At 40.1% G+C, this 27,045-nt stretch overlaps 1 protein-coding gene and 1 long non-coding RNA gene across 5 annotated transcripts in view; one reads left to right on the top strand and one right to left on the bottom strand.

The window, feature by feature from the left end:
- LOC131280040 (uncharacterized) overlaps positions 1 to 9,038 on the bottom strand; it is a 44,892-nt gene extending 35,854 nt beyond the window's left edge. The window contains exons 1-2 of one of the 3 annotated variants that reach the window (XR_011649925.1): positions 8,766 to 9,038; positions 7,822 to 7,892 (exon numbers count right to left, since the gene is read on the bottom strand). This is a non-coding gene — a long non-coding RNA (uncharacterized lncRNA). Of the gene's footprint in view, positions 1 to 7,821; positions 7,893 to 8,440; positions 8,537 to 8,765 lie in introns of those variants that run through there. The other 2 variants (XR_011649924.1, XR_009187603.1) reach the window with 2 other exon arrangements.
- Positions 8,648 to 26,034, top strand: DEPDC7 (DEP domain containing 7). 2 transcript variants are annotated; one of them, XM_071218122.1, is made up of 9 exons: positions 8,648 to 8,778; positions 17,742 to 18,132; positions 20,159 to 20,286; positions 21,110 to 21,299; positions 23,350 to 23,561; positions 24,764 to 24,906; positions 25,107 to 25,232; positions 25,328 to 25,406; positions 25,712 to 26,034. In XM_071218122.1, the coding sequence occupies exons 2-9, from the start codon at positions 17,975 to 17,977 to the stop codon at positions 25,924 to 25,926; spliced, it is 1,251 nt and encodes a 416-aa protein (XP_071074223.1). In that variant the 5' UTR covers positions 8,648 to 8,778; positions 17,742 to 17,974; the 3' UTR covers positions 25,927 to 26,034. The 2 variants fall into 2 exon arrangements, with proteins under 2 accessions (XP_071074223.1, XP_058161581.1); XM_058305598.2 differs by lacking the exon at positions 8,648 to 8,778 and adding an exon at positions 9,148 to 9,275.
- The last annotated feature ends 1,011 nt before the right edge of the window (positions 26,035 to 27,045 follow it).

Raw genomic sequence — 27,045 nt, 5'->3', positions numbered from 1 at the left:
GAGACAAGTACTAGAGGGAAGAGGATTAGCTCAAATGGTTGTATATTGTATATTCCCATATACAATGTCCCAGGTTTGATCCCCTGGTACCTCCTAAAAAACAAACAAATAAACAAATGGGGAAAAAAACTCATTGAGGAGCAGATCCCTGGTACCTCCTAAAAATAAATAAAGCTCAAGAAACAAAGAGGGGGCGGCGGACTTGGCCCAGTGGTTAGGGCGTCCATCTACCACATGGGAGGTCCGCGGTTCAAACCCCGCACCTCCTTGACCCGTGTGCAGCTGGCCCATGCGTAATGCTGATGCGTGCAAGGAGTGCCCTGCCACGCAGGGGTGTCCCCCACGTAGGGGAGCCCCATGCGCAAGAAGTGCGCCCCGTAAGGAGAGCCGCCCAGCACGGAAGAAAGTGCAGCCTGCCTAGGAATGGCACCTCACACACGGAGAGCTGACACAACAAGATGATGCAACAAAAAGAAACACAGATTCCCGTGCCGCTGACAACATAAGTGGACAAAGAAGACGCAGCAAATAGACACAGAGAACAGACAACCAGGGTGGGGTGGGGTGGGGTGGGGGGGAAGGGGAGAGAAATAAACAAATAAATAAATCTTAAAAAATAAAGGGACCTACTATGTGTGTACAATAAAATAATCAAATATATATTAAAAAAAAAAAAGAAACAATGAGGGGGGCTAGACCTGGGACACTGCAGACAAAGATATTTTAAAAATAGTCCTAATTATGCTGAAAAAGCTAAAGAAAAATATGGTCAAAGAACTAAAAGTTATCAGGAAAATGATAGGTATACACAAAGAAAATACAGAGTTGGAAATTATGTAAAGGAATCAAACAGAGCAAGAAGAAACAGAAATTAAAAAATTCCCTAGGGAAACAGATATGGCTCAATCAGTTGGGCTCCCGTCTACCATATAGGAGGTCCAGGGTTCGATGCCCAGGGCCTCCTGGTGAAGGCAAGCTGGCTCACGTGGAGTGCCGGCCCACACAGGAATGCCACCCTGCATGGGAGTGCCAGCTGATGTGGAGAGCTGGCACAGCAAAAGACACAGAGCAGAGAAAATAAGAAGACATAGAACAGGAAGCTGAGGTGGCTCAAGAGAGTAACTGCCTCTCTCCCACTCCAGAAGATCCCAGGATCAGTTCCCAGAGCTGCTAATGAGAATACAAGCAGACACAGAAGAACACACAGTGAATGGACACAGAGATCAGACAATAGGGGGAGGAGGGAGAGATAAATAAACAAATCTTTTTTTTTTTAATTCCCTAGAGGGATTCAACAGCACATTGGAGGTGGCAGAAGAAACAACCAGTGAACTTGAATATAAGACAGTTGAAGTCATCTAGTTTGAGGAACAGAAAGAAGAAAGAATGAAAAGTGAACAGAGCCTGAGGAACCTGTGGTTATGTCCTGAGTGTATGTACCTGTATGTGTGCACTGTGGGAATCCCAGAAGGAAAAGAAAGAGAAAGGGACAGAGTAAATATTCAAAGAAATAATAGCTGAAAACTTTCCAATTTAATATATCCAAGATGTTCAATGAACTCCAAATAGGATATAACCAAATAGACCACATCATGCATATTATAACCAAATTGTCAAATGCTAAAGATAAAAAGAGAATTCTGAAGCTGCAGAGAAGCAATGTGTCATGTACAAGGGAACCTTGATAAAATTAATTGTTGATTTCTCATCAGAAACCATAGAGGCAAGAAAGAATTGGGATGACATATTTAAATTGCTGAAGCAAAAAACTGCCAACTGAAACTTCTATATCTGGCAAAACTTTCTTTCAAAAATGATGGAGAGAGTAAAACATTCCCAGATAAAGAAAAGCTGAGGGAGTTTATCAACACTAGACCATACCTACAAGAGATGCTGAAAGAGTTCTGCAGATTTAAAGGGAATGACAATAGACAATAGATCAAAACTGAATGAAGAAATCCCCAATAAGGGTAATGACTAGAGTAAGTACAAATGCCAGTACTATTGTAATTTTGATTTGTAATCCCAAATTTTATTTCCTACAGGATCTGAAAGGCAAATGCATAAAATGTAATGATAAATCAGTGGTTTTGGATTTGAAGTATATAAATGTAACTGTGACAAGAACAACATAAAGGTGGGGGGAAAGAGGGGTATAAGAACATAGTTTGTGTATACTATTGAAGTTAGGTTGGTATCAAAACAAGATTGCAGGGAAGCGGACTTGGCCCAAAGGATAGGGCGTTTGCCTACCACATGGGAGGTCTGCGGTTCAAACCCTGGGCCTCCTTGACCCGTGTAGAACTGGCCCATGCACAGTGCTGATGCGCGCAAGGAGTGCCGTGCCACGCAGGGGTGTCCCCGCGTAGGGGAACCCCACATGCAGGGAGTGTGCCCCGTGAGAAGCCACCCAGTGAGAAAGTGCAGCCTGCCCAGGAATGGTGCCACACACATGGAGAGCTGACACAACAAGACGACGCAACAAAAAGAAGCACAGATTCCTGTGCCGCTTATAAGGATAGAAGCGGTCACAAAGAACACACAGGAAATAGACACAGAGAGCGGACAACTGGGAGCGGGGGAGGGAGAGAAATAAATAAAAAATAAATCTTAAAAAATCAAAAACAAAAACAAAAACAAATGGTGTTGGGAAAACTCTGGATAGCCACATACAGAAGAATATAGTTAGACCTCTGGTCTAACGAATCTAGTGAAGTTAGATCTGCTGTGTTTTATAGCACAGTAAAAAGAAAGAAAAAAAGAGACTACAGGCTCTTCAGCTGTTTACTGGGTTAATTAGGAAAGGATATGCAAAAGTCCACTCGAAATGGGTACTGGACCTAAATGTAAGAGCTTAAACTATAAAACTCTTAAAGATAACATAAAACTTTGTGAGCTAGGATTTGGCAATGGCTTCTTAAATATGACACTAAAAGGATGGGCAACAAAAGAAAAAAATGGATACATTTAATTTCATTAAAGTTAAAACCTTTGTGCATTGAAGGAAATTAGCAAAAAAAGTGAAAAAGACAACCTACAGAATGGGAAAAAATAGATTCAAACCATATATCAGGGGAGTGGATATGGCTTAAGCAGTTGAGTGCCAGCTTTGCACGTAGTAGGTCCCAGGTTCAGTTCCCGGGCTCTCCTAAACAAAAACAAATGAAAAAAACAGTGACTCAATGGTTGAGTGCTGAGTTCAATCCCTGGTACCTCAAAAAAAAAAAAAAAAAGCTAGAAAACTATATACCAGATAAGGGTTTAATATTCAGAAGATATAAAGAAATCCTACAACTCAACAGCAAAAAGACAAAACAAGCCATTTTTAAAAATGGGCAAAGGACTTGAACAGACATTTCTCTGATGAAATTATACAAATATCTAATAAACACCTGAAGAGATGATCAACCTTATTAGCCATTAGGGAAATGCACATTGAAATATCATTTTACACCCACAAGGATTGCTATTTTTAAAAACAAAGAAAATAAAGGCTGGAAAGGATGCAGAGAAATTGAACTCTGGTACATTGTTGGGGAGAAAGTAAAATGGTGCAGTCACTGTGGAAAGCAATATGGTGGTTCCTCACAAAGATAAATACAGAATTACCATTTGACCAAGCAAACCTACTTCAATGTATGTACCCAAAGAGAGTGAAAACAGGGTCACAAACAGACACTTATATACTAATGTTTATAGCAGCATTATTCACAATAGCCAAAGCTGAAAACAACCCAAGTGTCCATCAAGGAATGAATGAATGAATGAATGGGTAAACAAAATGTGGTATGTACACACAGTGGAATATTATTCAGGCATAAGAAAAAAATGAAGTTATGAGACGAATTGCAACATGGAAGAACACGGGAAACATGTTCAGGGAAATAAGTGAGACACATAAGGATGAAAATTTTACGATTTCACTTAAAAGAGATAACGAGAGTAAGTTCACAGAGCTAAGAAAGAGATTAGCAGTTATCAGGGGAGAAGGGATGAATGGATTTTATTTTAAAATAAAAATTAAATTAAATAAAAGAGATAAACCACCCTATATGATTAAAAAAACAACAACAAAACAACCTGGGTGCATTCTGTGCTTAGTTTTTACAGCACAGTAAAAAGAAAAGGAAAAAAAATGACTACAAGGCTGTACAGCTGTTTACTGGGTTAATTAGAAAAGGATGGGGGCGGCAGACTTGGCCCAGTGGTTAGGGCGTCCGCCTACCACATGGGAGGTCCACGGTTCAAACCCCGGGCCTCCTTGACCCGTGTGGAGCTGGCTCATGCTCAGTGCTGATGCGCGCAAGGAGTGTCGTGCCACGCAGGGGTGTCCCCTGCACTGGGGAGCTCCTACGCGCAAGGAGTGCGCCCCATAAGAAGAGCCACCCAGCACGAAGGAGAGTGCAGCCTGCCTAAGAATGGTGCCCCCCACAGGGAGAGCTGACACAACAAGATGATGCAACCAAAAGAAACACAGATTCCCATGCCGCAGACAACAACAGAAGCAGACAAAGAAGATGCAGCAGACAGACACAGAGAACAGACAACCGGGGTGTGGAGGGGAAAGGGAGAGAAATAAATAAATAAACAAATAAATAAATAAATAAGAAAGAAAAGGGTGGGAATTCCAGGAAGATGGTGGACTAGAAAGATATGGGACTCTCTTCTCTCCCAGAAAAAAAAAAGCTAGAGGACAAGCAGAAACAGCTTGGAAAAAGATCTTCTAGGGTTTAGGATACCAGGAGAAGGCTGGACACTACCCAGAAGAGAGAAGGATAAAGGAAAAAAATCATACGTCAAACTGTGAGTTACAAGTGGCAGCTGCTACTGCTGGCACTCTCCCCCACATTAAAGACAATTGAATTCTCAGGCCACTGGGCCAGCAGCTACAGACAAAGGGGGCCCCAGGGATCCACCTCCCCAGGAAAGGGGAGAGAGAGGGACAGAGCCTAAGGCTCACTCAGTTTTTGACCCACAAATATGGACTGCTGTGTACCATGAGCCCTTCCCGGCCTCATACGGTTGTGCCATTGTTTGCCTTGGGAACCAGCTCAGGACTAAAGAGATCCAATCCGCTCAATCTCCCTCTCTGCTAACTGGGACTGATTGTTGAGGACATAGAGGGGAGTGAAATTATTTCCCACCTGGGGAAATGGGAGGTCTGCCAGCAAAGGGTGAAGAGCTGTCTCTGAGAAAGTTTGAATTGCAAGGCTCTGAGCCTCGAGGCAGGATCCTCTGTCAACAATGATCCAGCTGGGGCTGCAGCCCACTCCTACCAGGCATTGAACTGAGAGAGCTGCAAAAGGGTGCCATCTACTGGCAGACCCAGGAAGTGCATGTGATGAAATTAAGTAAAAGAGGCTTTTTCCAGGCTTGGTAGCCTTCCTCCCCAAGACCCAGGGAGGTAAGTCTCCAACCCATTACTGAATCTAGAGTCCAGTTGTGAGCAAATAACAGGGACAACCTGAAAGACCAAGGTTGAACCAAGAATCAAAGAACAGCAGTAACACACTGCCTCCTGCCACAAAATCCCTATGAAAGAGAGAAAAATTGATCATCTGAGTAAACTCACCATCCTAATTATGTGCCTAGATATTATTAAAAAAATATGAGCCATACTAAGAAAATGGAAGACATGACCCAAGGAAAGGAATATATCAAAGCCCCAGATGAGACACAGGATTTGAGACAATTAACAAGATGCACACAAATTCCCAAAATCAAATCAATGAGATGAAAGACAATATGGCTAAAGAGATAAAGGACATCAAGAAGACAGAGTGAGCACAAAGAAGAATTTCAAAACCTGAATAGAAAAGTAATAGAGCTCATGGAAATGAAAGACATGAGAGATGAGATTTTTTAAAAAGCGTATTAGAGGCATACAACAGCAGACTCAAAATGATAGAAGAAAGAATAAGTGATAGAAGAAAGATAGAACAGCTGACATTGAAGAGAGAAAAGAACAGAGAGAGAAAAGAATGGAAAAAATGTATCAGGGGCTCAGGGAGCTGAATGACAACATGAAACACAACAACATACATGCCAAACAAACAGCCTACACTAATGCGACAAGAAATACAAGAACTTGGGAAGTGGATGTGGCTTGAGCAACTGGGCTCCTGCCTACCAAATGGGAAGTCTGTGGCTTGGTTTCCGGTGCCTCCTAAAGAAGACAGCAAGCTATTGCAATGGACAAATGCAGCAAGTTGACACAAAATGATGCAACAAGAGACATAAGAAGAAAAACATAATGAGAGTCCCAACAAAGCAGGGAGCAGAAGTTCCTAGGGCCTCCTAAAGACAACGAGCAGGACAGCAAGCTGGCAGAACGGGTAGACACTGTGAGAAGATGTGATAAGATGATGCAACAAGAGACACAAGAGAAAAGACATAATGAGAGACACAAACAAAGCAGGGAATGGAGGTGGCTTAAGGGATTAGGCACCTCCCTCCCACACAGGAGGTCCTAGGTTCAGTTCCTGCTGCCTCCTAAAAAAAACCAAAAGACTAACAGACACAGCAAGTGCAAACAACGAGGGGATGGGGAGAGATAAATAAAATAAATCTATTTTAAAAATACAAGAATTTAACAAACCAATCACATTTAAAGAGATTGGGGAAGCAGATGTGGCTCAAGAAGCTGGGCATCCGCCTACCACATGGAAGGGTTCAGGGTCTGATAGGGCCTCCTGACCCATGCCATGAGCTGGCTCATGTGCAGTGCTGATGCGTGCATGGAATGCCAAGCCACGCAGGGGTGTCCCCGCGTAGGGCAGCCCCACACACAAGGAGTGCGCCCTGCAAGGAGAGCCGCCTCATGTCAAAAAAGTGCAGCTCACCTAGGAGTGGCGCCACACACACACAGAGCTGATGCAGCAAGATGATGCAATAAAAATGAGACGGAGTTTCCACTGAGGGTGCAAGCAGACACAGAACACATAGCAAGTCAACACAGAGAGCAGATGAAGTGATGAATGCACAACTATGTGATTATACCAAATATTAATACCATTGATTGTACACTCTGAATGAACTCTATGCTTTATTAATATATATCAGGAAAATCTATTTGTTTTTTGAAAAAGAAAAGGATGAAGGAAATTTCCTTCCACTTAATATACTGTTTATAATACCTGTTAGATATGAGGGTGTTTTTAAAAAAAATCTATAGGTTCATAAATATTAACCTTTAAAAAGTATGATATTTTGATGAGAACAATCAAGGCATCTAGTATACATCGAACACTGTACAGATGATGAAAGAAACCTGAGTGGTTAAAATAAACTCCCTGCCCTGGACAATCTTCCAATTTTATTAGGCAATCAAGACATAAATGCTAAAACAGAGATAAGAATACAATAAGGGGCCAAGTAAGTGCCAATTGCAGCTAGGAAAGGAATATATCAGGATGACCTGTAAAAATATGTCCAGTAAAGAAGGTGAGATTTGGATTAGGCCCCCACGGTAGACAGAATGCAGATAGGTAGAGAAGAAGAAATACAGTATTTCAAATGAGGTACACAAATACAGCACGAGCTGGTGAAAAATTATATAAGGTATCTCACCTGACTTTTTCAAAATGCTAATGTTTGTCAAGATCTATTTTCAAAAATAGGATGAGTTTTTTTTTTCCCCGCTCCCAATTAGTACGTTCAGTTATGCAGCATGGTTAACTTATCCATAGGATACCTGAAACAGGTCCTGAGTCTTACTTATCTCTGTTAGCAAACTGAGAAATGACAAAGGAAATTTCTCAAACATACCTGAGGCCAAGTTTACCACCACTAGGGGAAGAGTGTACCTAGAAAAAGACTTACCTAGTGGATCAGCTCAAGCAGTTGGGTGCCTGCCTCCCCCAGGTGAAGCCCAGTTGGATTCCCACTATTTCCTAAAGAGGGGCAGACAGACGAGGGAGCCATGGGGGGCAGGGGGGAGTGAATAAAAAAATAAGTATTAAAAAATAAAAGAAGACCTACCAGCTGGCAACCTTCTGTAAGTTTTAGAAGGAACTGCCCCCCATGCCCCATCCACTAAACCCTCCTCCTTACTTAGCTTCTCAGTATGTACTCTCTGAAACAACCACGTGTAAGAGCTTTTTCAAATAAGCTTAGTTCATTAACTCCCACTTCGACTCCGTTCTAATTTATAACCAGATCACACAAGCATCCTCCTTTCTAAGAAAAGACATTTAATATTATACGTATACCAAAGATTTAAAATGACTGCAAAATTCCTGAACTTGAAAAAGTGGGCAAATATCTGGCAATCGGATTATTGGTCTCTTAGACCCTCACCCTTTCAGAGGTAACTCCAGCTTCCGTGTCGCCTACCCCAGTCTTGAAACTCCGGATTCCCTGGCCTCAACCTCCCGGACAACTAAGATGCTTCCCACTAACAGCCCTTCCACTCCCTGACACTCCCGCCCCCCATCCCCACCTTCTTTCCTTCTTTAGTCCAACTCCCCCTTTTCATGGAGAGCTTGCCCCTCTCCACCCGACCCGGCGGTACTTTGAATAGGCACAGATTTCCTTGGCAGCCAGCGCCACGGTGTTTCGCTACGCTCCAGACTATGACCTCTGGACCTTGCTCTCCTGGGCGGGATAAGGATTTGTTTGTTCTGTACAGGGAGGGATATGTAAGGAACTCACTGCTTTTATGACAGCGACATCATTAAAGCACGTATGTTCCAGACCCAGAGCTTAACATGGATAAGTTTGTACAGTCCTCACAAATAACTTGCTGAAGAGGATACTAATATTACCTCCGCGTCACAGGTGAGGAAACTGAGGCACAGAGAGTTTAAGTAGCTTGCTTAGTCCCAGCGTTAACCTACATCGGCACGTGGTTGGAACCAGGTGGTCTCGTGAGTCGCGCAGCTGGGCGGTAACGCGGCGCCGCGGGGCGCGGGCCACTCGGGCTGCGGCGCGCGCACCCTAGGCGGGGCGCAGAGAAATACCTTCTCCCCGGCCGCCCGCCCGCGTCGGGCCGGCCCCGAGGGCTGCTCGAGGGCAGGGGACGCGGCGGACACACCTTCTCCACGCGGCCCCAGGCGGGCACGGGACCCGCAGCTGGAGGGGTTCCCGTGGGCCCGCCCGTGGGCCCGCCCGTGGGCGGGGGCTGGCGGGCTCCGCCCCGCCCGGGCCGGTTAACTGGCTTCCGTGGCGCGGGGGCTGCCTCGGCGGTGCGGCGGCGGCAGCGGCCATGGCCACGGTGCGGGAGAAGGCGGCCGCGCTGAACTCGGCCCTCCAGAGCCCCGCGCAGAGGCCTCCAGGTACGTGCCGGGGGACGCGCAGGACCGGCGCGGGGGGAGGCCCCGGCTGTGCCCCTCGCTCGTGGCGCGGCGCCGGGGGCGAGCCGCGCGCCGCTCCAGCCCCCACACGCCGCCTCCGGGAAGCCGCCGGCCCGCGGCGCCTGGGCGAGCCCCGCACAGCTGCGGCGGGTCGGGTGCCTCTCGCGCTCGTGCGCGGACGCCGCCGCGGGTTTGCCCTCACAGCCCAGCTTTTGTCCAAGTTGCCCAAACTTTTTAACTTCACCGCGCGTTGCGTTGTGCGCCCGTTACGTTCCAGGCACTCGCAGTGGGTCTCTAGCATATGGACCACATCATTACTGGTGACGAAGTATAACGATATTTGGAAATTCGTATAGCTCTTTGCCCGTCATCTCAGCCACCAGCTTTGGCACCACAGTGTGGCCATGGGCCGAGTGCCTTTCTTGCCCACTTTGTTCTGCTGATTGGTAGGACTTAGGAATCATGCTCGTCTTCCCAGACTTTTCCTTGGAGAGAGGGGGAGGTTTCTGTTATATAAGCTCTACTGGCCGGTACTTGGCATCAAAGGTATTTATTGGGTACACTTTCTGATGTGGATAAGTAGTATTTCGGGGAATAGATGTTTCTGCTTTTCTTCTTTTAATTAATGGGCATTAGGAGAAAAGGTGGTGGATTCCACCACCAGCTTACTCAAATCTTTTGGGATACTTTGCTTAGGGTCTCTGATTCTTCAAACGCTCAAACAACTGATTGGAATCCGAAGATCCCAGTTCTAAAATTCTGATACTAGTATATCTATAACTCAGTAAACGGAAGTGGCTCAGGTGACTGCTGGAAGATTTCGTTATTGCTTGGCTTCCCCGTCCCCTCCCCCTTTTCGATCAGTTGCGGACTTTTCTGGAGCTGCAGTTCGGAGTGGTCTAGGTATTGGGCCCTCATCTGACAATAGCCTTTTTTGGTAAAGCACCAACCAGTGAAACTATGACTCTTCAAGGTGACAGTGGTCTGTGAACTCGCTTAGGTCAAATGGGTGCGTCTCAGAAGTCCTAGTCTTGCGATTGAGTTACTAATTAATGCTCCTTGTAATCTTCAAAATGCTAATGATAAATTTGATTAAAAACCGCTTTTCATTTGTACTTTTCTGAGAGGTCTTAATATTGCCCTTACTCTCCCATTTTAAGGATTCAGATAAGCACATGATAACTATATTCAAACTCTCACCTTGTTTTACCTTGTGGCGTGAAGGAAAATACTTCAGCATTTAGGAATTTAAACCTTTTCAAGTGGTATTTGGATACAGTATTGAGAATTCTTTAGGTTTACTTTCTGAGTGAAGGAAATTGCCAGATTTTACCTGATTAAAAAATGGCACTCTTCCCTGACAGTTGAAATGCCAGTTCTGGGCTTTGGCATTTTTGAGGCTTCTTACATGGTGTAAGGGAATATGCATGCACAATTCAAGTAGATGGCTCTCAGAGGCAAGAGTTCAAGTGCTGATTAGCATATTTGAGTCCAGGGGAAGGACCACTGTCCTCTGCACACCAGCTGTGGTAGGTAAGGAGCGACCCATTTTTCTCACTTGGCTGCAGTTGGAGTCCTGGCCTGTTAGCATTTGTTAATCCCTCTTCCACCATTTGGTTGCCTTATCACAGTCCTAGTCAGCATGGTAGTGGGAGCCAATAGTTCTTGGTTTCTTGCCATTCCTTTTCCATGTGTTCTGGCAAGCATTTTTGTGCTTTGTTTCTCCACCTGTTAGTAATTCTTCCATATATTAAAGTGGCTATAAAGACCAGGGACCTGATTTATGTAGAAGAAATAAGAAATAAGGTCTATATGTTAATCTTTAGCAGGTACTTTGAAGACACTGGTCTTTTACTGTAGACAAGTACAAGAAAGTGGTATGCTATCCTGTTATCCCTTTATACTGTAACCCAACTCTTTGAATTTGCCTGGTATCACTTTTCCAGGGAGCTCAAAGTACTTCCCATATGCTATCTCATTATTCTGTATGAATTAAAGCAGACGTCAATACCTACCTTTGTTGTTTTTTCTCTCAACATATTTAAAAATTGTGCTTGTTAGTAGAGATTTATTTAACTCGTTTTACCTGCCGGCAGTCGCCTTTTCAGAGGCAATCTCAGTTTTCAGTATGAAACCTCTAATAACATACAAGAAGAAAAATAAACTCTGGACTAGCAAAATCAATAACCAGTAAAAGTGATCCAGTCTTGGTATCATAGTATAGGAAGTTTTTTCCATTCAGGCATAGCTGCCCCGTTTTAACACCCAAAACGCAGTTCTCTACGTTTATCTGTTTTCATGAGGTTTCATTTGCTGACCAATAGATACGGTCCTTTTCCTTTGTCTTGACAATTCTGTGAGTAATGTTTTAAAACTTATTTTGAAAAAATAAATTCTTAAAATCTCTTAAATTCTAAATGATTTAGGATTGATGTATTTGCTGTTTCCTCATGAAGAGTTAAATCCTCTGGTCTGTATCACATCTTGTCTTCTCATCTCCTCGAGGTCTATTTGATTGAATACTCTTCAGACCTTCACATCATCCAGGTGGTAGGAGTAGTAAAGGGAAACTCCTTGAGGGTGGGAACTGTCTCTAAGTTCAGAGGAAGGAAGAGGAAGAAAGACAACCCCCCTTTTTAAAGAAACTTGAAAAATTTAGAACAGAATTAGGGTTACAAAAAAGTTGTGAAAATAGTTACCTAGTTCCCATATACCCTACACTTAGTTTCCCTTAACATCTCATATTAGCATAGTACATTTATCACTATTAATGAACCAGTATTGATGTACATTAGTATTAACTGAAGTTCATACTTTATTTGGACATCCTTAGTTTTTACCTAATATCCCTGTTCTGTTCCAGAATTCCATCCAGGATACCACATTACAATTGATTGTGACAGTTTCTTTTATTTTTAGTTATACATCTGCTAATTGCTGGGCACTGTGCTACCCACTTTGTTTATTATCTCATATCCTCACAATAACTGAGAGAAGTGGAATTAGCTGTTTTGCAGCAGTTAGGCAATTATGCCCCAGGTTGCGTTCTTACTAAGTGATGGAACCAAGAATGGAACCCAGGTCTCTGAGTTCTTTTTATATGTGCAACACCTAGCACTGTGCCTGGTGGATTAGCACAAGTTCCTGTGTCTGGACAACATTCAGCTTCTTAATGTTAGAGCTTCCTAACCTCAGCATATTGATCTTTTCTTAGTTGCGGGACTGTCCCATGCATTGTAGGATGTTTAGCAGCATCCCAGTATCCCAGTAGACACCAGTAACACCCTCCACCCCCACTCCAGTTGTAACAATGATAAACATCTCCAGACATTGCCAAATATCCTATGGGGGATAAAATCACCCACTGTGAATGATTGGGTTAACTCTTCTTAAAAAAAGTTTTTTAGTACGTGACAATAATCTACAAGTGTTGAATCATCTGTGCTATGTTGAGGTAATCTATAAGGCAAGTGGCCTGAACCATTCCAAACTATAAGGAACTTTGAAAGAAATAAGACATTAGTTAAAGTTTTGTGGAAAAACATGAACTATCTGAATTTTTTATAAGTCTAGTTTAAATCCTGAGGATGAAAGTGAAATTCTTAAATGTTCATTTAGAGTTAGCATGTTTTAGTAATTCTGTGTGTATTACATTGGGGTCCAGTTTTATAATGTGCTTATATGTTTAAGGATTTTAAAATAGTCATACTATTTGAATAATTTTCACAGTAGGACTGCAGTTGATGCTTACTGCATGGATTGTAGTTGTTGCGGATTATCCCCCTTGTGATTTTTTGAGTAAATGTGATTTCTTGACCTGTCTACTTTATGATTTGACTTTTAGGAAATGATTGTAAAGTTATTTAATGTGCATTCTTTGAAACAAAGGTAATTCTTAGTATTTCAAATGTTATGGCAATGTTTAATATTGTCTTAGAAGTTTAATTTATTGTTAAACTTTTGGTAGAGTTCAAATAAATATGAAGGGCAGATCTTTGCTTTTGAAAAATAGCTACTGTTTTTAAGCAAATATGAGACTACTGGAAAATTAATAACTAGCCTAGATTTATTATAGTGCTTAAAAGCATGTGTAGTATGCTATAGATGTAGCTTAAAACAATTTGTTTTAAGAAATTATCATGTGTAGTATGCTATAGAGCCAGCTTAAAACAATTTGTTTTAGAAAAGTCTCATGTGATACCATCTTCCCAAAAGTTCTGTATCTTTTAAGGCCAAATTTCTCCTCCTGCTTCATTTCTCACTTGTAGTTCTGCCCTCTCTTATTTGGTATTCAATGTTCATATCTAAATGGAGAGGAGCATAATTCCAGCCTCTCAAATCTTAGAATCTTGAGTCAGCAATTAGAATTGAAACCAACCATACCATAGTCTTCAACTCCTGTATCAATAGATAAAGAAACCTACATAGTCGAGATAAGTCTCTTATCTGGGGTTTATCATGGCTGGTCTCCAAACTGATTCCTTTGGTCACAATGCCTTTACAAAATACTTGCCCCTGTGCAAATAAGGGAGCATCAATATGTTGATAGTGATGAATTTTAAAGAGTTGGCCAGCTCTTATGCAGCTGAGATTTGAGGGCACACTGAAGCTTAAATTCTGATTGCTAGACTTATAAAGCACTCATTGTATACTTCTGGTCTCTTGAATCGTGTTTGGAAATCACAATAAGTCGTCTTACTGGGCCATGGTCTGCTCTAACAATATTCATTTCAACTCTTTTGACTTAGATGCTGATAAAAAGTTTCAAACCAGCATGTTGGGGAATCTGTACATCTGGTAAAATCAACATTAAGAAAACAGGTTTCCTAGTGTGGGTTTTGGCATACTTAATTTGTGAAGTCCTGGGCATGTTATGTATTAAAATACCTGTATGTACACGAGCTAGTTTGGGTCTGTGGGTGGCGGTGCTCGATAGGTAATATCCCATGATGCAATGGCTGGGAATTAATGGTCAAGAGAGAACAGAGGGGACCTGAAAGGGCTGGGAGGACTCCGGGAAACATCGTGTGGTTTGCAGGTGCCTACTATCCTGCTCCAACCTGTTCTCTAATCTTTTATGTAGTGTTATCCAACCTGCAAAACTTCCTGAATTCCCACATTTAAGCAGCAAGTTATTTTTTACCTCTTAATTCCCCTGTGAGGATTAGCCTTTTCCACGTCATTGAAGCTGTATATCCCCTCACTCTTACCAGCTTCACCCACTTCAGTTGTTTTTATTTATCTCAAATTAATAAGTTTCTCAGCCTTCTCTTTGAGGATTTATTTGCTATACTTGTAGCTCGAACTACAAATAATATGCTTCATCTTCAATACTATCACTAGTCCAGAAATCTGCTTTACTGGGACCTACAGTACAATCTTTATCTCTTCAAGTTTGTACCTTATCTATTGCCCTTTCCTGTCTTACTGTTATAAACTGCAGATAGTATTTTTTATAGCAATTTATCTGATATCCTGCCTTATTTTAGGAGTAGTGACTGCTAAGTGCTTTTATTTTTAATTATTATTATTGGTTTTTGAGGTCCTGGGGGCTGGGAATTGAACCCAAGACCTCCTATGTGGGAAGTCAGTACTCAACCACTGAGCCACATCAGCTCCCCAGAGTTAGTTCTTTTGTTTGTTTTGCTTGTTGTTTTTTTGTTTTGTTTTTTTTTTTCAGAAGACACTGGGAACTGAATCCAGGACCTCCCACGTGGGAGGTGGGGGCTCAACTGCTTGAGCCACATCTGCTTCAAAGTGTTTTTAAGTAGTTTGGGTAAAGGTTCACAAATCTTAGAATTGTTCATTTTTATTTCTTTTAATCTCTTGGACTCTCTTTCAGCTATTTCACTTTATCGAAGAATCCACTGACATGTTAACACTAAAACTATTAATCTAGTAGCTGACTTTTAATGTTACGTTTAAGTACTATGAAAATCTAGTATAAATTTACTAGCTATGTAACCAAGGGCAAGTTAGTCTGACTGCTTCAATTTCCTCAAAATAGATTAATAACTATTCCACAGAGTTTATCAGGATTAAATGAGAGAAGGCAGAGCCTATCTCATTGGAAGTCGCAAATGTTAGCTATTATTAATAATACAATGAAGATTTGAAAAAAGATTAAAGAGTAGGCATTAAGTTCATTGAAATCTCAGTTAAATTTTTTGGTAGTTCAGGAAGTTAAGAGTATTCGCTGCTAACCCTTCTCTTATTAAGTCATTGTAGCTGACAATAGTGTAGCTACTCCTGGGTTCTGGAAACCGGGAATGACCTGGATTTACTTTGAGATTCTATCAAAGGCCATATTCTGGGTTTATTCAGTAGAGACTTGATACTGTACCGGAGTAAATCTAATTCCAGCTTGACTTACCTAGTTAATTCTCCATTCTTCAGTCTGCTTGTTTAATATTTGGAAGACTGGCAACAATTATTTTCTTCCTTATTTAGTGCTGGTTTATGAAGTATCTTCAATTTTGATAATTAAAAACAATCTAGCTGATAATTTTAAATTAGCATCATAGTAATGGGTGGGTGGTAAATTACCCATTTATTTTTGGTATTGGAAATATACAAATAAATAGTAAAGGGCTGTGTGTGTGTGTTTGTATTTTAGTAATTACCATGAAGTTGTTAAAATGCCCAGGAGCTATGTAACACAATGATGCTATAAGTGAGTATAGTATAGCAAGTCACTATATTCATTCACTGCAACACAAAGATGAAGTTCAAATCACCCACTAAAAAAATTTGACTCCAGTGTATTTAAATAGAATTTTAATCTCCTTCAGGAACTTACCAGATGCTTCTATCTTCCACATTCTATTTTGTCTAAATGATAGGAAGGTAATTTTAGGTAGCAGTTTCTTTAATTATCATTCTCCTTAATCCTTACTGTTGTACTGATGTATAGTGTTTTCCTTTTTAGATTATCTTGAAGTAATAATTTTTCAATTTCTCTGCTAAAATATTCTAAAAATTAAGGAAATAATATATTTAACAAAAGTGGGGCCTTAAAAATTAGGACCACTAAACTTTCAGAGGATCATTGGAAAGTGTAGTACATAAAAGGGTATATTCAGGGAAGCAGATGTGGCTCAAGAGATTGGGCTCCCACCTACCCTACGGAGGGTCCTGGGTTCGGTTCCCAGGGCCTCCTGGTGAAAGTCAGCTGGCCCATGTGGTGCGGAGATCTAGCCCGTGTGGCATGGAGAGATGGTACAACAAGATGACACAACAAAAAAGAGACACAGAGGAGAGACTGTGAGAGACACAACAAACCAGAGAGCTAAGTGGCTCAAGTGACTGAGTGCCTCTCTCCCATGTCAGAAGGTCCCAGGATCGGTTCCCAGTGCCTCCTAAAGAGAAAGACGAGAAAAGATGACAAGCAGACACAGAAGAATGTGCAACGAATGGACACAGAGAGTAGACAACAAGTACAAGTGGTGGTGATAGTGGGAGGGCAGGAATAAATGTATATTTTTTTAAGGTATATTCTGTGTTTAAATAAAATAGAGACATCTGTAAGCCTGAATAATAGGAAGCTTAAAAAATCTATTCGTGTAACCATTATATATATATATATATATATATATATGATTCTGTGTGTATGTATGTATAGATACATCCCTATATATGAGACTGATAAATGCTTCGAAGTCATGTAGACCATGAGACCAAACCTCAAGCCTACCTCTTACATCATGATGTTTGGAAATTACCCTTAACTTCTGCGGATCTGTTTTCTGTCTCTCCAGTAGAGGTGGTATCTCCCTTACAGGGCTGCTGTGCAGATTAGATGATTTATGTAAGGTACCTAACAGTGCACTGCACATTATCATATATGCCCTGAGATCCTGCTTGATCGGCACCCCCCCTCCCAGCCCCATCTCCACTCCCACTTTTATCTCATTTCTACTGTTCTCGCTGTTGCTTATTCCTCTCAGGATGTGCTGGCCACCTTCCTGTTGTCCTAGTAGGGCACACACCCACCTCATGGCCTAGGTTCTTCTGTTCTGTCTGTTCTGTCCCCAGATATATGCACAGCTTGCTTCCTTTAAAATTTCTCCTCAGATACTCTTATCAGAGAGGTCTTTCTTGACATCCCGTTTAAAATAGCATTTTCTCCCTGTGCTTTATTTTTCCCTCTTAGCACTGACCTAACACATATTATCTGTATCCTCCCACAAACTGTAAGTCCATGAGGACTTGCTTTTGTTTACTGTTGTATCCTAGCACATAGAAGAGTTTTTGGCATTTGGTAAGCACTGCATTTAAAAAATAAATTGCTATTAATAATTTAATATTTCAGTATTAAGCTGACCTCAAACTTGGTCCTTATTAATAACTTTGGAAATCATCACTTTTGGTTTAAAGATTGCTTAGACCTTACTACATATGAACAAGATACTAAATCTCAGTTACTCTGCTATTTTTTTCCCTTTCCAGGTTTCACTGTGGCCCAGAAGCCATTTGGAGCCACATATATATGGAGCAGCATTATAAGCACCCTTCACGCACAGGTGGAAGTGAAGAGACGAAGGCACCATTTAAAACGGCACAATGACTGCTTTGTTGGTTCAGAAGCTGTGGATGTCATTTTTTCTCACCTAATTCAGAATAAGTATTTTGGTGATGTAGATATTCCTCGGGCCAAAGTGGTGAAAGTGTGTCAAGCACTTATGGACTACAAAGTGTTTGAAGCAGTTCCAACCAAAGTCTTTGGAAAAGACAAAAAACCTACATTTGAAGATAGTAGTTGCAGCCTTTATAGGTTTACCACAATACCTGACCAAGACAGTCAGTTAGGCAAAGAGAACAAACTATATTCACCTTCCAGGTTAGTATATGATGTTAGACTAACTCGGGGATATTAGCAGGATTCTGTCTCTTTTTCTGAGATGCTGTCTGTCTTCTGTGTTACTTTCTAAACAGTAAATTAGGCTACAATTCAGATCTGTGGGTAAATTTGATGTATTGCAGTGAACTTTTGTTAATTTTATTGGGTATCTCCTAGAATTCTTGTTTATTCATTTTATGTAGAAGAAATGATCAAAAACTTTTTTTTCCTGCTTCGTTACATTAATAGTGTTAAAATATGTTAAAGAGTTTATATATACAAGGTAGAATGAGAACAGAGAGAAGGTAAAGGCAGGGAAAGCTGCAGAGATTACTAGAATCCAGAAAGTGGCAGATGTGAAGCTTGAAAGACAAGTGGGAGCTGGGGTGCAAATGGCTTCATATAACATATACAGATGTAAAGAAGACAGGGGAGAAAGAATTGTAAAACCCAGTGACTGAAGTGGATGTGGGTAATTACATAATGAAAGATTAATTTTTTTTCCCTGCCCTGCTGTTTTTACTGTCTGTGTCCATTTGCTGTGTGATCTTCTGTATCTGTTTCTCTTTTTTATCTTCTCATCTTTCTCCTCTAGGATCCAGAGGGATTCGATCCTGGGGAGCTCTGATGTGGAGAGAGGTTCCCTGTCAATTGTGCCACCTCATTTCCTGGTCTCTGCTGTGCTTCACTTTCACTCTCCCCTTGTCTCTCTTTTGTTGTGTCATCATCTTGCTGCACATAACTCACTCGTACAGGCACTGGCTCACCACGCAGGAACTCATGTGGGCATGTGGCTCACTGCATGGGCACTGGCTCCCCGTGCAGGCATGCTTTCTCCTCTTTTTCACCAGAAGGGCCCAGGGATCTCCCATATGGTAGGCAGAGGCCTTATCATTTGAGTCACATCTGCTTCCCATACCTATTCCTCTTTATTTCTTACAGCTAACTGTAGATGTGACACTGTAATTGAAGCTCTTATAATTCAGATCTGACCTAAAGTCAGAGTTTTAGTGTATTGACTTGCAAGTATTTTTTTAAAAGATTTATTTACTTCTCTTCCCCTTCCCCCATTGTCTGCTTTCTGTGTCCATTTGCTGTGTGTTCTTTGTCTGCTTGTATTCTCATTAGGTATCTCCAGGAACTGATCCTGGGACCTTCCACAGTGGGAGAGAGGCAATCATTCTCTTGCGCCACCTCAGCTCCCTTTTCTCCTAGGTCTTTTTTTTTTTTTTTTTTCCTCTCCCCTCTCCCTCCCCAATTGTCTGCTTTCTCTGTCCATTCACTCTGTGTTCTTCTGTGTCCACTTGGATTCTTGTCAGCGGCACTGGGAATTTGTTTTCTTTTTGTTGTGTCTTCTTGCTGTGTCTGCTCTCCATGTATGCAGCACCACTCCTGGGCAGGCTGTGCTTTTTTTTTTGTGCTGGGCGGCTCTGCTTATGGGGTGCACTCTTTGCACGTGGGGCTCCCCTATGTGGGGGACACTCCTGGGTGGCACGGCACTCCTTGCACACATCAGCACTGCACGTGGGCCAGCTCCTCACACGGATCAGGAGGCCCTGGGTTTGAACCCTGGACCTCCCATGTGGTAGGTGGACGCTCTGTCTGTTGAGCCAAATCTGCTTCCCTCAATATGAGTTTCGAATAAATTGATGTTTCAAAAATTTTTGCATTTCAAATTTGTAGATAAAGGATTATAGATCTGTTTTTGGAAAACAATGAGCACTATCCACCAATGAATGCACTAGAAATAGAGTGAATTTGATTGTTTATGTTTTAAAATTAACTAAAATTTCAGTCATTGAATTACTTAAATCTACATAAATATTCAAAGGAGAATTTATTTAGAGTTGTATATTTAGGCTTGAAAAAGATGGTGTTTGTTTTGTTTTGTTTTGTTTTGTATTTTATTCCACTCTTAAAATTTGCATTTGTTGTGGGTTTTTTTTTTTTCTCTAGAAACTCTAGCTCTCAAATACTAAAATATTTCTGAGGGTTTATGAACAAACAATATGAAATTTTATTTTAGGTATGCAGAAGCATTATTTAAGTCATCTGATTTGAAATCAGCAAGTTTAGAGGATCTGTGGAAAAATCTGAGTTTAAAGCCAGCTAACTTCCCTAATGTAAATAGCTCTGCAACCCTGTCTCCAGAAGGTAAGCTAAAGATAATATGAGATATGAAATAGAGGAGTAACTTCAAAATAAAATTATTTAAAATGTTTCAATCTTAACCTTTCTTAGAATTTAAATATTCAGAGAGCAAAGAAAGAGCACACTATGTATTAAAGCTTTTTATGCTAAGTTTTTTTTTATGCTAAGTTTTAACAGAGGTCTATTATCTTTAACAAATAAATCAGTGTTGCAGTTCTTGAACACTGACTTTTGTCCTATCAGTTGGCAGAAGTTCAAATCTGAAATGTTTCGCATGCAGAATTTTGTTTATTTAAAATATGCTCTCAGATGTTTCTTCCCTAAGATTTATTAGATTAAATAAAAATCTGAAAAGTATATTAGAACATTAACAGAATTCTTATGTTCTTCCTTGTCTGTGGCAATGAAATGTAATTTAATGACTTTGATTTCTACCCTCCTTCCCCCATCCAGTTGTGGAAACTCTGACTGGAATAATCTGCAGCCAATACTTTCAAACCACTTTTTAAAATCGAATGACTCATTTTCTTCTTCCAAAGTCCTTATTAACATGTTATATGACTTGATCTCTTATCTCTGACAGATTGTGTTTACAGTATAAAGCGTTAAAAGAATTGTATAAAGCATTAAAAGAATTCCTATTGTCCAAAGTCTGTTTTCCTACACATTAAACAAACCTTGAATTGTTTTACCTTGTTAAAGAAAGCACTTCATAAGGTTGACCTTTTTTCTTTTTTCCTCACAAATGTATGGACTTAGACCTGCCTAGACAAATACTGTGGTGAGCTAACTGTTGTTCCTTTTCACCCTGTTGTTTTTCCTCTAGTTATTGGTGAAGTATGGCGAGAGGAAACAATTGGGCGCCTACTACAACTTGTAGACCTTCCACTTCTTGAGTCCTTACTCAGACAGCAAGAGGTTGTACCTAAAGTTCCTCAACCCAAGAGGCCTCCTGACTTGATCTACGATAGTAGCTATCTGGATCGAGGGATTCTCAAGGCTTATAGCGACTCTCAGTATGTGGAAATATGTGTACTAATTTGAGTGTATTTGTAGGTAGATCATAGATAATGGTTTTAAAATAATCTTTTGAATTCTTTCCATAGGATCAGATAAATATCGTCAGTTTGGCATTATTTATTGTTATTTCATGAGAAAGTAAAGAACAAAGTTACTATGGTCAAAGTTAGAATACTAAATTTCAGGGAAGCGAACTTGGCCCAATGGATAGGGTGTCTGCCTACCACATGGGAGGTCTGCAGTTCAAACCCCAGGCCTCCTTGACACGTGTGGAGCTGGCCCATGCGCGGTGCTGATGCGCACAAGGAGTGTCGTGCCACGCAGGGGTGCCCCACGCGCAAGGAGTGCGCCCTGTAAGGAGAGCCGCCCAGCGCAAAAGAAGGTTTAGCCTGCCTAAGAATGGCACCGCACACACAGAGCTGACACAACAAGATGATGCAACAAAAAGAAACACAGATTCCCAGTGCTGCTGATAAGGATAGAAGCTGTCACAGAAGGAACACACAGCGAGTGGACACAGAGAGCAGACAACTGGGGAGGGGGAAGGGGAGAGAAATCTTTAAAAAAAAATTTTTTTTCATAATTTTTCATAGTAATTTTTATTCGTATTCATTACATTCATATAACTTACTTGCTCATCAAGTAAAGAAAATGATTTTGCTCCATTATCTTATCCTTGTTAAAAGGTTCTTTCAATGGACCTGGAAAAGATTTGATGAATTCATGGGCTACATAAACTTTTGTACTCCTAGAATGCCTGTTAAATATGAATTTTTTTACTTAACTAGTATAATTTTAGAAATTGTACATGATATATAAACCATTCAAAAAGAAATATAATGAAAGTCGCTTTTGCTCTCACTTCTGACTACCATTCCCTGAATATAATTCTTACGGGTTAATTTCAAGTGCCAAGGGAATTATGGTTTTTTCCCCTTAAGAAAGAGTTTTATATTCCTCACAATTCTGAGACTCTTCTCCTAAGTAAAATTATTTGTTTTTTTTTTCCCCTAGGAGGTACCAGGGATTGAGCCTGGGAACTCATACTTATGAAGCAGGTGCTCAACCACTGAACTATACCCACTCCCCTAAGTAAAATTATTAAAGGTTAAAATAAGTTCTTGTATTTTCTAGGTTATTTAATTTTTAATTATTTTGCCTTAGCAGCTAGCATTCCAGTTAGGGCATTGGAAATGTTTAAAAAGAAATATAACCTAACATTTTCAGCACTTTACCAGTTCTACATTTTCATGAACTGTTAAACAATTGAATGTCAAAGGTAGGTAGTTTAAAACATTGTGTGAAAAAGTTAATCCCAACAAAACAGTTATGGAACTCTGCATATATGATAAACTTACTTTCCTTTAATAATTTATATTTCTACAACCTGAAGCAACATATGAAAATATAAGTTAGCTATTTTATTTCTTGAAATTTAACATTTTTCTGAAGCTGCTAGCTGGCATTTTACTAGAAATGGCAATTAACATTTAATTATTTTGAAACTTTATCTTCCTCTCATCTTTCCTAGCCCAAAGTGTGAGAGATGATAGCTCATACATAGATCTCTGAAATAAGCAACATGGTATTGGAAAAATACTGGTCTACGAATCAGATCAGAGATCTAGTCCTGTCTGGGATCTTGAGCAAGTAACTTAGATTTTCTGAGTCTCCATTGTAAATTAAAATAGTAGAGTTTGGATTTTTATGTCCTTTTCAGCTCTTTAGTAGTGAATTACTTGTTTTTGCTAAATACACATAAATATTAAGCTGAAATTTCTACCTTTGATCTAATTATATGTTAAAAAGAATGACTTAGGGGAGTAGATGGAGCTCAGTGGCTGAGCACCTGCTTCCCATGTATGAGGTCCTGGGTTCAATCCCTGGTATCTACTAAAAAAAAAATAGAATGACATTTGTCTGTATCTTAAGTGTATAGAAATTTACCCTGGAGACAAACTTGAAGTGGTTAATACCTTAGGTACTATGTGTATATTGGTAATTCTTTGCTTTATTAAATAATCTGCTTCCCCCACTCCCCCATAGGGAAGATGAGTGGCTTTCTGCAGCAATTGACTGCTTAGAATACCTTCCAGACCAGATGGTGGTGGACATAAGCAGAAACTTCCCTGAGCAACCAGATAGAACAGACTTAATAAAAGAACTTCTCTTTGATGCCCTTGGCAAATATTACAGTACCAGGGAACCTCTGTTAAGACATTTATCTGATGTTCACAATGCGATTGCAGAACTCTTGGGTAAGTAAGATCTTACTAGATACTAGAATTTGTCTTTTGAGGGAATCAGGAAAAAGTTAATTTTTCTCCAAGTTAATCAAAATATTGAATCTTAAAGTTGGGAGTGGATCTGGATTATGGATTAATTCATGGAAATTATGGGTTTTTTCCAAAGAATTCTAGGGCTGATTTAGAAAGAGATTTTAACAAGATCTAAAATTATGCGGAAACTCCTGGCTGCTACAGGAGACTGCTGCACTCACTCACTGGCAGCTTAACCATAAAGCAATAGTTTTCTTTGTTGGAAAGCATTACTTGCACCACTGCCACTCCCCCTTAAATCTCTTCAAAATGGCAGATATACAGTGTTTTGTCCTTCTACCCATGAGCCAGACTGTTCCACATGGTTTGTTGAAAACAAATTGGGGATTTCAGAGACTCTTTTCTGTTTTCCCTCAGGTGGAAAGTATTTTCAGGGTACATTACACATAGTGTACCCCAAAACGTATTTAATTAATGAAAACCGTAATTTATCTACAAAGCAAAGAGTAAGCTTTAAGATCCTAAACTACTGCATTACAAGGGTGTCAGAATATTAGTTGCCACTTTGAGAGCAGGCTGCTTTTATAGTAGTGGTCATTCATTGATATTCCTTGTTTTCTTGTTTTTGCTTTTGGAAATATTTTTTTAATAGTTTATTTAGCTTAAGCTTCAACTTGAATTTCATTCCCTTTAATACAGTCATATTTGGCAAGAATTTAAATCAAGTTTTGGGAAGCAGACATGGCTCAACTGATGGAGCATCCGCCTACCATATGGGAGTCCCAGGTTTAAACCCGGGGCCTCCTGGCCCATGTGGTGAGCTGGCCCATGCACAGCTCTGCCACACACAAGGAGTGCTGTGCTATGCAGGGGTGTCCCCCGTGTAGGGGAGTACTAATGCAAGGAGTGTGCCCCACATTGAGCTGCCCCGTGCAGAAAAAAAGTACAGCCTGCCCAGGAGTGGTGCTGCACACAAGGAGAGCTGATTGATGCAGCAAGATGATGCAACAAAAAGAGACACAGCTTCCCACTGCCACTGAGAATGCAAGTGATACAGAAGAACACACAGCAAATGGACACAGAGCAGACAACGGGGGCGGGGAATAAAATGAATCTTTAAAAAAAATAAAAAATAAAGTTTAAAAAAAAATGAATCAAGTTTTGTTTTGTTTTTCCTAAAGTGAATGGGAAGACTGAAATAGCATTAGAAGCTACTCAGCTCTTTCTAAAGCTTTTGGAGTCTCAAAAGAGAGAAGAATTTAGAAGACTACTGTATTTCATGGCTGTTGCAGCACATCCTTCTGAATTTAAATTACAGGAAGAAGTAAGTCTTTTTTCTTATTGTTAATTTTATTCCATATCTGTAATATCAAAATATGCTGAAATGGATAATGAATAGCTATTAATATTTAATATCCCCTTCTATATTAAAATTTTTCTTTTTAAAATACAGTAAAAAGAAAAATGAAAAATTTTTTCTTTTAAATGTATACTACAGGGTTATGCTTTGTTTTGTTTTTATAGAGTGACAACCGAATGGTTGTGAAAAGGATATTCTCGAAAGCCATCATTGACAATAAAAATGTATCCAAAGGCAAAACTGATCTTCTAGTACTCTTTTTAATTGATCATCAAAAAGATGTTTTTAAGGTAAAGCTCTGAAAGTAGTTACATTAATCTTATGATGTAGATCACTAGATTAAAATGCATTTGAATAATGTGCCATGTTCCTTCTTTTTCTTAAGATTCCTGGAACTCTACATAAAATTGTTAGTGTTAAGCTCATGGCCATGCAGAAGGGAAGAGATCCAAACAGAGACACAGGTAACCTGAGAAATATTTTCATGGTCTTCCAAACACAAATACCTAGAGTTTACTTAAGTTGCTACAAATATTGCATTTTAATTTCAGCCTAAACTCTAAACATTCTCTTAAAAAATATCCATACTTAGCAGAGAACCTCATATCAAAAAGCAACTTGACTAAGCTTTGAAGTCAGCAGGTGCTGAACATCTTCATGCATTTTACAAAATGGGGAGAAAAAACATAAATATAAAAATATTGCTTGATTTTCCAAGTTAAATCAGAAATCAATTCATTAACTGAATATTTTACTTTTAAACTTTAAGGGTATATTTATTGCCAGAGAATGGATCAAAATGATTATTCCAGTAGTACACAGAAGACAACCAAAGATGAGCTGTTGAACTTACTAAAAACTATTGATGGAGATTCAAAACTGTCTGCCAAGGAGAAGAAAAAATTGCTAGGTCAGTTCTATAAGTGTCATCCAGACATCTTTATTGAATATTTTGGGGACTGCGTTTCTAGTGTTAATGTATAACTTGTATATTTAAAAAATAAATTATGTATACTAAATATCCAATCACATTTGTAAGGTTGGAAGTTCTTTTAAATATGAAATTGTACTTAATAAAAAATTCTTTCATAACTGTGTGTCTGAAACTGAGTATTAGTCAGATGGTATATTGCTGTTAAGCACTGACTTAAGTGAAGTGGTTGAGAATTATTGTGAATACTTGTAGAACATCATAGTTGAATTGGTTGATCTGACACTGCAGCACTTACATAAGGAAGTTTTAAACAGTAAGAAAGTTAGTGTTTACATGTTAATAGGAGTGTGGTTTGTACCTTGAATGGTACTCCTTAAAAATATTAATACAAGAAAATCAGGCTCTGGTAAATGAATTTGCTAATTACCATAAACTGTAGACAAGTCAGAAATTGAACTAAACGCTTTTGAAAACTTTATTGTCTTTTTAATGTGGAAGATTTCAAAGCACAAAAAGGTAGAGAGATTGGAATAATGAACTCCCATGTACCCATTATCCACTTTCAGCACTTGTCAATTCTTGGCCAATCTTATTTCTTCTATACCCCAGCCCCTCCTTGCTTCCACCTATTTTTTGCTTCCACCCCAGAAAATTTCAAATCTATCACTTCATGTGTTAAATTTCAGTACATACGGCTAAAAGATAAGGAATTAAAAACATAGCTGGGGGAAGCAGATGTGGCTCAAGTGATAGGGCTTCCGCCTACCGTATGGGAGAACCTGGGTTCGATCCCTGGGGCCTCCTGGTAAAAAAAGAAAGTGTGCCCGTGCAAGGAGTCACGCAGTGAGATGATGATGCAACAAAAGAAAAACAAGGGGAGAGTCAAGGTGAAGCACAGCAGAGACCAGGAACTGAGGTGGTGCAATTGACAAGGAACCTCTTTCCAGATCAGGAGTCTCCAGGATTGAATCCCAGTGAATCCTAGAGGATAGAAAATGAAAAGACAATACAGACAGTAAAAAAACAGCAGGGTGGGAGGAGAGGAAGAGGGAAAAATAAAAAAATCTTTAAAAGCAAAACATAGCTAGGGAGCAGATGTGGCTCAAGCAGTTGCGTGCCTGCTTCCCACATGGGAGGTCTCGGGTTTAGTTCTCAGTGCCTACTAAAAA

Source organism: Dasypus novemcinctus, chromosome 10, assembly GCF_030445035.2.
Source record: "Dasypus novemcinctus isolate mDasNov1 chromosome 10, mDasNov1.1.hap2, whole genome shotgun sequence".
Classification (NCBI taxonomy): Eukaryota; Metazoa; Chordata; class Mammalia; order Cingulata; family Dasypodidae; genus Dasypus; species Dasypus novemcinctus.
Note: the sequence above shows the minus strand (reverse complement) of the source record. Positions and strands in the feature narration are given on the sequence as shown.